This window comes from Larus michahellis, chromosome 5, assembly GCF_964199755.1.
Source record: "Larus michahellis chromosome 5, bLarMic1.1, whole genome shotgun sequence".
NCBI classification, from domain to species: Eukaryota; Metazoa; Chordata; class Aves; order Charadriiformes; family Laridae; genus Larus; species Larus michahellis.
In genome coordinates, this window is record NC_133900.1 from 53,029,219 (window position 1) to 53,045,693 (window position 16,475).

Sequence of the window (16,475 nt, forward strand, 5' to 3'; positions counted from 1 at the left end):
ATCGGGGACAGTAACTTTTTAAACTTTTCATAGATCCCATAAGACCATCTCACTAACCTTAGGCACACGGTCACCAGTTCAGATCAACAGTGAACACACAGAGAAGAGACTACCGAGGAGGTTTACGTCCAGGTTCACTTTTGCCCATCCCGGATTTCCTTCTTGCAGCGGCTAAACTTTCGTCTTGCTTTTTTAACCTGCATAGGGATGAAGGACATCTCATCCAGGAGCACGGGAAAGGCCAAACCAGCTTCCAGCTGAAATCCAACCTGCCTTAAAACCACTTCTGCCCGTGTTCAAAGAAACAAACTCCTTCAATATAGCAAATACACTTACTTCCTGCTGCACGCTGCCATCGTCACAAAAGCAAATAAAACAATGGACACTTCTCATGTTGGACTTCGGCAAAAGATGTTTATTATTATTATTATTACTGTTGTGTTGCTGTTGTACCTCCTCTGCTCTGCCCACAGTGGTGGCATAAATGCTGTTACCATACTGTAGCTGATGATGCCGGTGTACAAATCAAAATCCATCTTAATTTCAAACTCCATTAGAAACACAGGAAAAAAGATCAACATTTACGAAATGTAAAGGGAAAAATGGTATGGAAAGAATTTTTTTTTTTTATTTTTCAAGCTTCCAAGACAGTATTACAAACAACAGAGAGCAAAGTAAAGCTAGAAATGAAATACTTGACAGCATCTGTTTAAAAATTACAGCTAAGAAACCTAATAAAAGTTGAATAAACAGTTACTAGAAATAAAAATTTTTACACATATGATATTTGTCTGGGATTTTTATTTCTTTAAAATAATTCATACAAATGGTTACAGTCACAAACATGATTTTAACCAAAAATATTGCTAGCCTACCACATTACCAGGAAGGAATCAATGTAGGCAATGAAATGCTGCTACTTTTCAGTAGTCTAGTGCCTTTTTCGCATACCACCAATAATATATACTTTAACTGGTGACAAAAAGCACAATGCTCGTTTATACAAAACCTTTTTTTTTTCCTCAAAATCTCTTTGCAAGGTTGTCTTCATTTTGAAATAAGGGAATTCATGCCAAAATTAGGAGAAACTGTTTTTCTTTTGTTTACTAAATTATTCTAAAAAATAAGACAAGCAGGTAGAAAAAACAATGCACTGTGTGGCGTAGAAAGAAAAATGGGAAAAATTCATTGTCCTGAGAAGTTTGCCAACTGCCTCATTTTTGGGCATGTTTTAAAATATAAAAGAAAGGATTTTTAATCTCAAAATCGGTTTGTTGAATGCCTCCCTTATGTTTTTCCTTGTTGACAGCTAAGCAAACAAACCCTTTTTAATGTTCTAAAAACTGTACACAGACAAGTACATTCATGATATAATTAACTACTAACTTCTCTTGCTTAACAAAGAACCCATAGGACACAGAAACAGTGAATCAGTCCACTGGACAGGGACAAACTACAATTTATACGGAGGAAAAAATGTTTCCAAATCTTCTTTTTGTCTCCCACCTTTTCCTTTTATACTGTATATTGGACCAGTTTCTAAAACAATAATCGTCTCCTCCTGTAAGTTCATGGTTTTGCCTTTAATCAAAATCCAGGGTTTTGTTTTGTTTTGTTTGTTTGTTTTCCACGCGCTGAAGCTGAAATCTCCGATGTTGGGAATGCTGTTTTCGTAGGCTACAATTGGTCGCTTGGGTGGTCTCTATCAGCTTCTGGTTTGACAGTTTGGCCGGGGGAAGGAGCATGGGGCGGGTGGGCTACAGCAGGGAGGCCATGTGATAAAGACATAGGGTTGGGGACTATTCCTTCTACTGCTGCAGGTATGCCAGTTGAAGCCACGCTTACAACACCTGGGGGATACCTGCTGAGAGAAGAAAACGAAGAACGTATGTTAAAACCAAGAGATGACCGGCGGGAAAGCCCACCTTGCCTCCGTCTAGAGCTACGGAGATGCTTCTTTTGTTTTCAGACCAGTGAGAAAGACAGTTAGTTAAGCTCCAGATGAGGTACCATATGCAGACGCTAAATAAGGTAAAAGATGCTGTATTTTACCCAAATGAGAAATAAAGGTTTCCTAGACTGTTTCTTCAGCTTTCAGATAAAATAGCATAAGTGAGAGCACAGCAATGGAAACAACCTGGAAGTATTGCTCCTCACAAAGTAGGTCTCAAGAAGATGTAACTCAGGCTAGGTCTGCACAGCATGTATCTGTCCTCTACGACTTTTCCTCAAGTTGACCTTCAAGGATTTTTTTTTCTCTTTCATTCTCATGTAGAAATTTTAAAATGTCACTGTTGCAGTTTGAAAAAATACTTCTTTAAACTACTCTTGCAGTTATAGCTTTCTGATAGCCCTCCAAAAGAGCAATCATACCCACACACTCTTAAGATGACAAATTCAAGCTTATTGCACCTGAGTAACTTTATCAGCATCAAACTTTCCACAGTACTTGTCTGAAAGAGAACCTGTACTGGTTATATAGAGGACAAGTGCTTTAGGCAGACTGCAAGAGAGAGAGATGCAAACACAAAAAACCTATGGACAGTTTTAAAGATCTCTTACTCTAGCTGGATGAACACTAAGGCCTAAATATTTCACAAATTCAATAAAAAAAGTTACCCCCTGATTCAGCTTGATTTTATGACGGCTCTGATATTATCAGGCTAAAATAAATCTTGCAAATCTGTTTCAATCCCGAAGTTCAGATGTAATTGACCAACGCTGGTATTTCACAGTGCTGTATATAAATAACAGCTACACAGGAACACTTTTAAGAAAAATATGATTTCTTTTTAGCCAAATACCTCAATACCCATTTGCAAGTTGTCTCATGCTGGCCACTTAACGTCATAAAAGCGGCACACTCATGCCTTGTTCTCTCCTGCTATATTCTGCTCACCCAAGCATCCTAGTGAGAGCGTTATCCATTTAAAAGGCTAACCACTTACCCACTGTGGCATTTGCTACCCTAGTATTGAACTAAATGCGAGAAAAGGCACTTATAGTCTTGTCAAGCTTTTTCATATATCGCATTATTCTGCTGTTGAATTTCTTCTCATCAGAGTTCAACGCTGAATGCATCAGGGAATTTCAAACCATTTCAGTGGCATCTTTTCTAAAGTAATGCATGTTTGTGCTGCTCATCCTAAGTTCCCTCAAACTGAGAGAAAATTAGTGCAGAACTTATGCAAAACTCAGAGGAGGAAAGAGCTGGATGAAAGCTCATTTATTTGTTCTTTTTTCTTCCACCACAGCAACTGCTGTTTGCAAACACTGTGCCAGAGGGGCTCAGGATGGCTATCTGACATGGCACAGGGACCATGAAGGCACCATACACTGGCTTGGTCATCGTGGGAAAGATTCCTACATATCCACTGACTGTAATCTGGGATGGATAACCAGTATGTGAAAGATCACACCACCTGAAGGCCAGAGAACTTTGTCCCCAACTGTACAGATATTTACAGGGCTTCCTAAGCCAATTCCTCCTCCAGAGAGGTTCCTTAGAATTAATTTGCAGTTGCTAATGGACTTAGTTGCTTGTTTCAGTACCTGAATTTGAATCCTATTAATCAAATTTTTCATTTCCTATGAAAACTGTGTCAGATTGATTATTGTTTCACCTACTCAAATTTAATTTTGGAACAGCTTATCTGTTATCTAGGCGCTTTGCAAAAAAACACAATGTGACATGACAAAAGCTTCCATTTAAAAGCCCAACACAGCAACTGTTTCCAATACAGAATGTCTACTTTCTAACAACGTATTCCCTGAGCAGCAGCACGCCAGAGCTGGGAGAAATCAATGAGATGCCAATTCTACAACTGTGTTTCTCTCAGGAAGAAAAATCAGAGCCTCCCCTTGTGAAAACGGACGGTGCTAGATCAGGAGCATCAACAGTTACCTTACAAGCACATGAAGCAGTTCAAACTACACATCTGTAATTCTCCTTTGACTCCCAATATTCTTTCTGTGTATAAAAATATTCCCCTTGGACACCAAGTTGTAATAATTGGGATCCTACCTGCCAGCACCTCTCCTCAGACATAGGCTTCCTAGACTTTTACTAACATCCAAAAGCCTTACAATTGTTTTTCTTGTCCTAAAGCTACATAGTGGCAGTAGCCAAAATATAGTTAACATAGCCCTCTAGAGAAACCGTATTTTGCTTAACAACTCCTAGCCCTATTTTGCCATTCTTTTTCATAATTTTTGTCCCTTTTTGATTTAATCATTGGTGTGGTTCAAATCATATCTCTGAAAGGAGGGCACATAAACTCAACAGCCTCTATACAACCTTCCCTTATGTTGCTATTTTTTGCTTTTCAATTCGTATCCAGCAAATACATTCCCTCCAGCACTTCATAAAGGTGCTCCCGATCTTCCTCCTCTGGCAGCAGTAAGTTGAAACGTTTTCCAGGTAAAATGTCCACTGGACTAAATTTTTGCAAAAACGGCAGCGAGAGATCAGTTACACCTCCTCTGCTGTTTCATACTCTTCCTTCCCCTTCCCCCACCTAATCTTAATTTATGAAGAAAATATAGTAGCCCTCTTGACTACAATTGAAAGCAACTTTAATTTCTATGTTAATCTCCCATATTTTTTAAACTACAGAAGCACGTTGAACTCACTATGTTAGCTCTGTGCAAGAAAGTGAGTCTGTCCCAAGAGCTTAAAAATTTAAGTGCACGCTTTTATCTTACATTAGATAGAGAGTCTGAAAATCACCAGTGAAATACCTCAACGTGAAATAACTCCTGAACTACCAACATCTAACTATTGTCACCCAAGTACCTCCTCAGTACCTGGATATTCTCATCTTCTACCTGCTAGAAGGCAGAAAGATATGTCAACACATCTGTAAATTGCACAGTGACTGTTTACGGGTTGTCGGATTTCACTTTGCCTATAACCTGCATGCTCTGTGACACAGGAAATGGCAGGGGGTTATTTAACAGGCAGCTCAGTAACAAATACACAGTAATAACACAAATATATTATGCTGCTTCACCTAGACTATTACAAATAGTTCCTCCTCAGGAATATCATTAATCTTTACTCATGGAATAGGTCCCGTTTGCTTGACCTTTTGTGTTGATAGGGTGTCTTGCATTTCACATAGTAAATGGTTTTGTTTTCCACAGAATATGATGATATTCAAAAGATCTAGATTATATTCTGCTGATGAATGCTCAATGTTCTTTGCTTGCGATAATATCTGATAATTTAAGAGTTCTGTCCTACATCAAAATACAAGTAAATGATATATCCAGAATGAAATAACCTCGTTAGTTTCAGTTCACTGAAAGAGCTATTTGCATTTTTTAACATATAAATTATTATCCCAGGTCTTATCTTCTAATGCAATTACATGACTATGATACAGTTATTAGCACATCTGAAACATCAAACTGCCTGTGAAAGACTCCAGAACTCAGCTAGTTGAACGTAATCTTAGATTGCAAAGAGAAGGCAGAAAAATTTGTTTTGAACAACCAATTCAAATTCTGTACTTAATCCAGGTAGAAATTAAGCATCAGCAAACACTGCTACTGAAACCAAATTCTTCATAAAGCCTGAGCTTCAAGTTATGCATATGTTATACTGCACAAATTAGTAACTGCCTTCACCCCCACACAAACACTATTCTATCACCCCTCCAAGAAGCTTTTAATATTTGTTTTATGACTAACTTCTCCCTCAAAATTCCCCAAATGAGTTTTATTTTGCATTTGAAAATAATTGTCAAGTCAAAATTTATTTATGATGAATTTTCTCCATTGAAAAAACTGACTGCAACAATGTCTAAGAAGGCATTCAGTTCTGTGGTTTATCCTGCTTAAATTAAATACATATGGTCTTTACCTTGTAAATCATTAACTCCCAAAACATTCCTAAGTTAAAATCCATTTCTAGCTGTGAAGCCTGCTTCTGCTGGACTTGTGACCCCCAAAATGAGAACAAACAACGGTATTTTATTTGGGCACGCAACCCTGTTCCATGACAGGGTTGGAGTTATTACCCGCCCCGTTCAGCAACACCTGCCTTTAAGCTTCAATTGCATTCAGCTCTACCCCGAGGACTCCAAACTGAAGTCAATGAACCCACATGATGTGTGGGGAAGAGAACACACGTGCTTGAACTTTTCATTTAAGCAAATAAAACCACTCTTCTTCAGACATTTAGGGCTACAGGTACTTTGTCAAAAAGTAAACATCTTGATGTGATGTGAGATATATGCATGTTGATCCAATCAAAGTTATTCTTTTCCTTTGGTGCACTTACAGCTACTGACAAGGAGATTATGGCAGAGGGTGGTGATGCTCGCCCCGTCATCTCTCCATCACTTTCTGACGAGACTGTTAGAAGCTATTGGGAAATGAAAGCTTTGCTCCACTTCTCAGCACTGCACAGCTGGGTTCCCATATGGGGTAACACCAAAAAAAATATGATCTTATATCTATTAAAAGTATGCGGTAGCCCTCCTAAAGAAGGACAAAGATAAGAAAGACGTATGAAGGAGGACAGTGGAAAGATTAGGACGAAGAGGTATAAAAAAATAATGAAAGGACTGCACTGTCCCTTCCCTCAAGGCATCAAGGGAAGCAGCTGTTCGTAGCTTTCTCAGCCACTTTCATCCCACTTATGAGTAAATGCCATACTGGAAGATAAAAAATTGCAGACATTTTTCATAAATAAAAATTGTGTGAAGCTGTCTACTAGGAAAAATCTGCTGCTAGAACAGCTGCTGGGGATAAAGGGACAGAGAAAGACTCTCTAGCAAGTAACTAAGGAACGTACATATTAGACATAAAAAAATCGCCTCTTTCTATTAATTATTAAGAGCTGTTTTCACAGTTAATTGAGAATACATAGATCAAGTCCCTCAAACGCTTTTGCTTAAAAATTGAATGTGTAATTTAGAAAACACTATTTTAAACATATTTTCATAATCTATTCCACTGTATTCACCCTGACTTATTTGTTCCCTCTTGTGTCTGGAGGCCACAAATCCACGTAACAATAGTTTATTATTGGAAGCCTTTCTGTAACCTCCTGCTGCATCATCACCTTCAGCAAAAGAACACAAACTTCCACTGCGCTCACTGGAGATGAACCAGAATTGTTTTACTTGAATATACAAAAAATTGTGTATTGTTCAGATTACTAACCACACAAAAAAAGATAAGAAAAGGAAACGTACTTACGCACTACATGATTGACTTCAACTAGCAAAACAAGATCATTGTCCTGAATGCAACAATTATGAAAACAATATAGCCGGGCCTAATCCAAAACCACTTAATTTTTCAATAGGAAGGTCTTTTATTTATTCTGGAAGACATACCTCTGAATTAAGGAGGTCCTTCTTTTACACCCGCAGCATGCTTACCTGTATGCAGCACCATTAAGCTCTGGATGAACAACTCCGGGATCCATGCTGGCCCAATGCGTAGCTGCAGTCAAATGATCTTTGTTAACACAGTTTTTCAGACTGTCTGGAATACGACCTAGGATGAAGCGAGGGAGAGGAAATAAAAAAAACCATAAAAATTGTATGCCTTATGCTCTTAATCTATGTTAAAAATAGTTATACATATTTGCATATTTAAATCAAGACATAAGATCACACCAAGAGCTCCTTTTTGATCCTCACTGTTCCCCTTTTGTCTGGGACTTAGTTAATAGTGGTTAAATGCTCTACATAATTTTCATTTCTCTGTCTCTCTTTGCCTTTTGTATACAGAGTCTCAATAAAACCATAATCAACAAGATCCCTGCTTTCCAAGAAGCTAAAACCTGAATACAAAGCATGGCTGACAATCAAATTCAGTAATGTAGCCTCCTGCTCTCTGTCTTTAACTTCACTTTCCTCCTTTTCCCTCCTCATGTAACAGTAATAAAAACCCTTATTGAAGAATGTAGGATTCTGAACGGAATTTTGCCATAAACCTGAATACGACCAACACTTTTTTCCTGTCTTCCTGATCTTCCCCTTCTTGATCTCAATTGCTCTTCACATTTGTTTACTATAATCTGTTAATCCGCAGCCCTTTCTTTCGTTCCTACAAAAAATTAAAATACGTGAGAAAACTCCCTTCTTCATTCCTTCAAAACTTTTGCTTAACCTTTGAAGCATAACTGAAATTTTACGACAGAGAGACTGGAAAATCTGTCAACCTGATTAGGCACATACTGGACAAGCCTCTGACTGTCTTCTGCAGAACTATCTCCAGCCCTGCAAAAAATGACATGAACAGATACAATAGACATTTTCTTCATAGCAACAGGAATATTTCCACTTATTCAACAGGACATCAATTGGAGGCCGTGTTTTTTCTGACATCTGTTTTAATGTATCCTTTCTAAAGTTTAATCTTACTGCACGTTTGCACAGAGAGGTAGAAAGAGCTGAGTTTGAGTCTACCTCTGCCACTGTTGGCAATAGTACTCCAATACACTTTCAAAAGCTGACTGTGCTACCTCATTGAAGAATTCAGGCTTTTTGTCTCCAACTTCCTACTGGAAATTTGATTAAGGACTTCACTACCCTTCGCCTGTTCTTTCTATCCATCGGCCTGGCCAAAATGGGGCTGTAAAAAAGCCTTTTCATAGAATCGCTTTCTGTCTAGCGATCAAATACGATCAAATACGATCAAATACTTGTTACTCCATGACTTGCACTTGTCACTAAAACTTCCCACGTCTCCTATGCACAAGCCAAAAGGGCTTCTTAATTCAATATTAGACAAGATGAGGTACATGCCCCATTATGGGTGAATTCCTACTGTTCCCCTGATTAGAAATCATCTTCTAAATTTAGCTGAAATATACATCCATCTAAGCTTCTGCCAGTTATCCATAAATTTAAGTAGTATCTTTCTTCTTCTGATGTTTATCCTTCTCAAGTATTTTTAAACTGCAATCATGTCTTCCTCCTTGCCCCTCTCATTCTTAATTTTACTAACTTCTCTAGGCATGTTCTAGTCTCCCCTTACAAAACACTATTTATTTATTTATTTTAAACTTTTTTCCTAATGATCTTTTCACTTGCCATGCTCGCCCTCCCATTTCTTCCATTACTGTTTTCAGTGGTCCTCCTTATTTAATACTTTGAATATTTTGATGTTCAAAAATATATTTAATGGTATTTAGTCTCTGCTTATTGTTTTTATTTTATACATCAGAACGCCATTGACTTTTTGGGAACAGCAGAACCACTTAACATCCTTATAGTCAGATGGTAGTCACAGCCTGCAGTCCCTCATTGTACACCTTTTTCCAATTAGTTTCTCCCTCTACACCCTCTCCTCTCTATGTTCCCCTATGGCTTTCATATATCCAGCTTTATCCCACGCTTCCTGTATCTTTCCTACATTTGTTTCACTGTGATTCAATGTCATTCTCACCTCCCTAATGTTGGCCTCCGTTTGATCTTACTACAAACCATGTGCAAACACTGAAGTGGTGACAGCTTCAATACAAATCAATGATTTAAATTGCTGATAGCACAATTGCACACTTAAGAAAATATGGGTCTGTCATCCCAAGCACGTATGTTTGGGCTATGGCACAATATTTAACATAAAACTAGCTCGATATAGTTGACTCTTACTCAGTTTTCAGATCTCAGCCTATTAATGCTTATTTGCACATCAATCATCCCCCCAGTAGGTATCATATGCCAGTTTGTGCAATCGCTCCCAGAGCTATTTGGGAGCAGGTAATAGTTATACAACAACTTAATGAATGTACTATTAGAGTTCTTCTGGAGTATAAGCAGAAGGACCAATTCCAGCAAAGGGATGGTCAGACTCTTTAAGTTACCTCTAAACCAGAGAGAAATAGTCCTACAAAGGGCAATTCCGATCAGAAGTTTGCGAGGTGCCTTTAATCACCATCCAGAGGAGAATTTTCTTTCCGCACAGGCTATAAATGAAATTAAATCGCCAAGCCTCTCTAGGCTACTGCTAGGGCTTTTTGTACAGCAGAGCCATGTGTTGGCACTGAGCTACTCTCAAGGTGACACAGATGGCCCTTCATGTCTGCAGAGCATTCAGTCTATGTTGCCAAGGGGGAAACAGCAAAGTCCTACTAAAGAGAGAACATTAGTGCTTAATGAATCATTTTCCAGTATGAAAATCCTTCCTTTTATTTAAGGCTACAAGGGATTCAAACCAATGCCAAATGGCTCACTCTTCTCATTTTATTTATTAGCAGTGCATGTTCAAGACATAACTGTTTTCTCTTATGTGAACAGTTTACAATTACATGGCAGTTATATAACAAAGCGACTTTGCTCTTTAAAATGCCAGACTTCTTCAGCAATGCTTTAAAGAGACGAATATCTATAATAGAGTACCCTCTCAACAAAATACTGAAAACTCCATTTTGATGTAGAAAATGAGTGGTCGAGATATGAGCATTACTAGGAACAGCATGAAGCTCTAGATGCTTTATCTCTGAACGTTACAGCCTTGGAGACACTGAAATTCCAGACTGTCCTCCAAGACAAATTTGGATGAACTTTAGAAAATACAAAGGTGCCAAAAAGAGAAGAATAAAGGAAACAGAACTGCTCGTTACAAGTGTATGGGGGCATCTAGGAAAACCTATGAAAGACACCAGCAGTATCTGGAGGACTTACAGTTAAACCCATGAAGTGGGTAATATTTAAAAGTAACAACAAGAAGAAAGTGGATTTTTTTATACATAAGTACATTTCTGTTATACAGAAAAAATACTTATTTTGCAGAGCCTGCCTTCTCTTTGTAATTGCAATGAACCTCCAAAACGATCTGTTCCAGTTCTGAGAACAGACTTAGCGGTTATTTGCTAGTTTCTACGTTTCAGATATTAGAAGTGGTAAACAAAATCTAAAGTTGGTTCTTTTTCAGCATGTTTTAACACTGAAGAATGAAAAAGGTTGTTAAAAAGAAATAGCCAGTGAAGGAGGTAATAAGGTGAAGTTAGTACCTGTGATCGCTCTTCGGATCTCTCGTGCTGCTTCTTCCCGCATCTCAATTGAGGCTTGTTCACTATACCAGGCTGCATGTGGGGTACAGATCAGGTTTGGTGCATCCTTCAAGGGGCCCTGACTAAAGCTAAATGAAGATTTAAAACAAGATCAAATGACAAAAAATACTGGGGGGTTGGGGAGAAGAGGGGAGGGAAGAAGGGGGGGGATCCAGATGGACTTGCACATAACACAGATTAATTTCTACAACAGAAAAGAATTGCATTTCTATTCCTTGTTGGGTTTGGTTTTAATTCTGTCTGTTAATTTAATATACTATTCATGGTATAAATAAGCAACAATCACCACATAAACTCAAAGGGTAGAACCTAAGTATAGCAGCAACATTAGCTTCTGTCCAATGCACTTATTGCTAACTACAGCCACTGCCGCTCCAGTTCTCGTGCAGAAATACATACAGCAAGAACCAAATCAATTCAGGAGGACATTCCATTTGTCCATTTCATCACAGTTTTACTTCTACTGCATTAGCCAACAAAGCTCTGTTCTCTCAAGAGTCACTGTCAATGTGACACTTAGTAATTTTAAAAAAAAAATCTTACAATTATTTCCAAATAAGAAGCGTGTCCATCAGCAGCCTCAACTTTTTTTTTTTTTGGTAATTCAGTTATTTTTTTATGTTATTTTTAACTGTTCCTTTATAGAAACTCCACAGAAAGAAGGAAATTTACTTTACAGATTGATTTTCAGGGAAAGCAATAAATCTGTGTAAAAGTGCTATCACAGATACAGAGTAAAGAAACTGAAAATAATGGAAACTTGCTCCTCCTATTTATTTCCAGTTTTAATAATCTTACAGTCAATTGTAACAACAGGAGAACAAATATTTTAAGACAAAAGCGTGCTTTCAGAGTTGGTCATAATTCATAAAATGATAGATTTCATCTGTAGTTCAATAAACATCAGAATATCTGGCAAAACTCTTGAATAAAGAGTTGCATGCTGCGATCAGATAGACATGCAGCACCGAAGCCAAAGGAAATTGTGGCTGTAATCCTGCAACTGAATCTCTGCAGATGGCATCTCCATGCAGTAAATGGGCTTCCTATGGGTGCAATGGTCTGCTTGTGCAGATCTGAGATCTGAACTGGGAAGAATGTACGTAGCTGAAAGTCCCTTGAGCTGTTAGACTCTGGCTTTGCACAGCACTACTGCATTGCAATGACTACATTTAGAAGTAAATGAATGCAGGGTATGCATAAATAAAATTAAATATTTGTGATGTGGCATTGTGTCTCAGCAGATATAAAAATTCTGCCTAAAAGGATACTATTCTGTTTTTTTTAAAGCTTCTATTTCCCCCCAACAAGCTCATATGAGAGAGACTGTCCTCTCTCCAGTCTTTACAACCTGCCCTCAAGTCCTGAATCTGTTCCTCTGCAAAAAATTATGTGGATTGTTCCAGTTAAAATTAACATCTCTCCCTGCCCATTCTGAACAACTGAAAAAGGCTTGTCACGTACAAGCAGTAAGCTAAAGCAGTCTGTTCTTATAACTGCAACTCAGAAGTCAGGCTCAAGACTCAAGGACTTATCAAACAGGCTCGTTTCTGATTAGGAGTGCGATAGCATAATGCCACACTGGGGAGTGGTGCATTTCTGCCTAAAGCACCGGACTTCTCAGTGTCATTCAAAAACTAAGGCTTGTGCTACCAGCTCTGCTCATGACAGCAGAGTTGCTGCTCCCCCGATAAAGGGTAAAACAAACCAAAACCTGCACTCTGACCACTTTCCTTATTTTTTTTTTGCAACCTATTACATTTATGACCTTCCTGCAGAGGCAATCTGGACAAAAGTACGTCTTTTCCTCCAGAAAGGAGTCATGAAGTAGTAATTTCTCACACCGAATCTCAACTCTCTGCCCTCTGAAAGAGTCTCTTCGGAAATCAAGATTCATTGCCTCCCGAGTTGCATCAATGACAAAGGAGCATTCCCCTCAAAGCCATGACACAAAGCTATGCTCAGGATTTGAATCCAAATCGCTGCTATTTCTACTAAATAAACCCATTGGATTTTTTTTTTTTTAAGGAATTAAATTCTTGGATGCCACTTTTTTCACTTCTGACCACATACACAAGCTCCATCTACATTTGCATTAGTCCAGTGCTGCACAGATTCACGTTGCTTTACTAAGGAGTATTTAGCTACCATATGAAGGGAAAACTCATTTTATTTGTTGCTGTTGATTGTATCATGCACTAAGACTTAAAAAATAAGAAAGTGAACAAAATAAAAAGAAAAGAAAAGGAAAAGCACCTGAATGGTTCTGACTCATGTACATCTAAGGCTGCCCCTCGTATCCTTCCTTCCTTCAGGGCCTGTGCAAGTGCTTTTTCGTCTACTAACCCACCTCGAGCTGTGTTGACCAGGAAAGCCCCTTGTCTCATCTAGGGAAAGTTAAAAACAAGAATGATGAAATAAAAATAAATGAAATAAAATCGTTGTGGCATTATTTTTTACTCAAAAGAAGCATCCAGTACAACAAAGGCTATTCAGCTGGTTTAACCTGTAACAGTTCTCTTCCCTTTCCATTGGAAAGTATGACAAAATGTGATGCTTCTAACATAAAATGCTATTTCACAGCACTTAATAACCTTTTGTTTCTTGTAAGTAGTGTCTTTTAATAGCAGCTTGTTTCAGATATTGTGCAGTAACATGATCAAAAGATACAACTGTGCATATGAAAGTGACAGATCATTTTATGCCTTTTTATTTCACTGTGAAATTGCATGAGACAGAAACTACAGCACATTCTTAAACAAATTCATATTTTGTGGTTTTCAACTTTCACACAAATAAAAACCTACATGAATTTTTCAGAAAAATCAATGCTTTTGGATTTTCAAACACTTTTCCCTTAGTTGCCAAAACACAGTAGATCTATGTTTTATTTATTTTTGTTACTTCAGCTTCCTCCTCCCTGTGAGACTTTTCAAATAAAGGTCTAAAGAATGCTTATATTATTCAATTAAAAGGCATGAAAATGAATTTGGTTGAGAACGCTATGTGCCCAGGAGAGAAGCTGTGCTGTGCATTGCGCAGATTAGCATTGTAGATGACACTGTGTGCGGAGAACTACAAGAATTTACACCATAATATATCCACAACATGAAAACAAAGTGACGGTTCAAATAAGAGAGATGGTAAGGAAAAAAATAAATTACTACATCCTGCTTCCAGCCACCCTAATACTTCATCTTTTACCAGATGTCTCGGACACAGCTTCTAATCTCGGAAGCATTTCTGTGCATGAAGGTAAGCGTATGAAGAGCAGGAACCAAGGTGAAGATGAATGATAAAAATCTCATTTTGTACTGACTCCATCTCTCACCATAAGAACAAGAAAACCCCAACGTTTTGACACCGAGTCAACTACTTGAAACCTACACATCTAACTAAAGCTTAGGTAAATGGATTCTTACTCTGAAAGACTGATTCAAAATGCCACATTCATGAACAAGGCGGTTTGGATGAAAGTCAGCTACAAGAATTTTTTTTACATGAGATCATAGGAAATAATAAACAATTAACATGCATACGCTTACAGTAAGGTCAGAAGAAAAAAAGACCAACCATATTTTACTGGCCAACTCACTGGGCTTAGTGTGTCCCTGTCCCTCTCCATTTGCAGACTCTTGGGCTTACAGGAGAAACATCTATTGGTCTGTATAGCAAAACCAAAGTCCACTTACAGGAGCAGAACTAAGGAATACTTCTTTTAGTTTTATGTAATTAACTTGGGAATTAGAACAGTGAAGAAAGAAATGGTAGCATGATCTTAAGTTAGTCTAGTAACAACAAGATGTTCCTGATGGGAACCATCACTGCATCTCCACTACTTGTCAGCTGTGAGAGCTACATCAAAACTGGCACAGGAGGGCTTCACACAAGTGGCAATCACTCTTTGCAGGCACATAAACTCATGGGAGCTTACACACCCCTTCCTATTTCTGTGCTCTTGCAAAGAGATAACTTGAGTTTTAAGCATAGCCTAGTGTATTTATGTGCCTGTTGAATGAATTGAAAATTTTAATCGAAGTAAAACCTGCTAAAATCTTCCATCCAACCTTTATAACCTTGCTTCAGTTTTCATTTTAGGACTATTTACAAAACTCTAAAGCTAGTACTAAGACAAGTCCAAAACAAACAGAACATGGGTGTACAAATGCATTCTAGCGGGAATGAATTACATGACTCGTGATAAACTAAGGGTGGATGCAGCTGGAGATGACCCTTAACAACGGGTGGAAATTTGAAAGAGCTTCACAGCTAGAACTGCTGACAGCTGTTAAATTCACCTACACTAAACCTGCACAGTTGCTTTAAAAATATATTGTGTTTAAAAGGCAGTCTTCTTCTCAAATCTGTAAAACTAAAGATGACCTCAGCTTCTCTTAAGAGCACTTGATTACCACGGGCTCAATAAACACAAGCTCAGAACACTTCTCTGAGCTACCCTGGTACTACAAGGCCAAGCACGATGGCTAAGCAGCATGCTGACTAATTAAGGGGAAAAGCTACTGAAAGGGAAAACCGACGTCAAATTTTCAAAGATATTTTAAGGTTATGTAATTTCAGATTGTAAACAAAATTCAGGGTGAGACTTCAGTGAAATGAGATGCACCACACTTCCCTGTACTTTGTTTAAAAACTGGTTATCACATGAGCGTGCACTATTGGACAAAAGTGGCATGCAATGCTCTCTAAAAATTTTAGGCCAACTCCAACATCTGTCAGCCTAAAAAAGCTATTCTGTCCTTTTTGATACATATTCAGAAGATGTGCTCTACACAGACTAAGCAGTCAGAGGTGTTACAATTTTATGGTTTGCATATCAGCTGTTACAATACAGACTGCTTCATCCCAACTTTTATCCAAAGCAAGAACTATCTTCTAACATTTCAATCCTTGCTTTAATCATGAAGGATAACAAAGAGCAAGATAAATGCTTACGATATCCTTCCCAGTACAGACTTTACTATATGCATTTCATTTCAGATGGTATCACTCAGTTTTAACCTGTCTGTTTTGTTTGGTTTGTTTCTCTGATTAATGTACTAAGGCCTCTGCAAAGCTCATTGCATTTACGCACCACCACTCAAAAACTTCCTGTGATACCTTGGCCCAAGTTTCACAGTCCGCTGTATAATGAGTGGCCACTGCTAAGCCTCTAGATGGTCCCAATGAATTCAGTGTGATTCTGTTTGGTTCTAGATGTCTGCTTGCAAAGACATCTAATCATGTAATAACCATTAAATGTGCCTGAGCACACAACAAAAGGGAATGTTCAGGGCAGGGTGACAGAGCTCTGTTCTCTTAGAGATTTGCATTTTACGCTTCTTAATTTTTTAGAATTTTAAATCCTGATTTTATGTTGGGATGGACCTGCAAAATCCCTAAGCTCTCAAATCATCAGGTTTCTGCTGTGATCCTACGT

General features: G+C 38.1%; 1 protein-coding gene across 24 annotated transcripts in view; it reads right to left on the reverse strand.

Annotated features, from left to right (window-relative positions):
- Positions 1–394: 394 nt before the first annotated feature.
- CTBP1 (C-terminal binding protein 1) overlaps positions 395–16,475 on the reverse strand; it is a 249,997-nt gene continuing 233,916 nt past the window's right edge. For 17 of the 24 annotated variants that reach the window (XM_074587319.1, XM_074587333.1, XM_074587320.1 and 14 more), the window contains 4 exons: positions 13,295–13,425; positions 10,979–11,106; positions 7,395–7,512; positions 395–1,864 (listed from right to left, as the gene is read on the reverse strand). In XM_074587319.1, coding sequence (XP_074443420.1) covers positions 1,678–1,864; positions 7,395–7,512; positions 10,979–11,106; positions 13,295–13,425 — 564 coding nt within the window. In that variant the 3' untranslated portion in view covers positions 395–1,677. The remainder of the gene's footprint in view (positions 1,865–7,394; positions 7,513–10,978; positions 11,107–13,294; positions 13,426–16,475) is intronic. The other 7 variants (XM_074587321.1, XM_074587322.1, XM_074587339.1 and 4 more) reach the window with 1 other exon arrangement.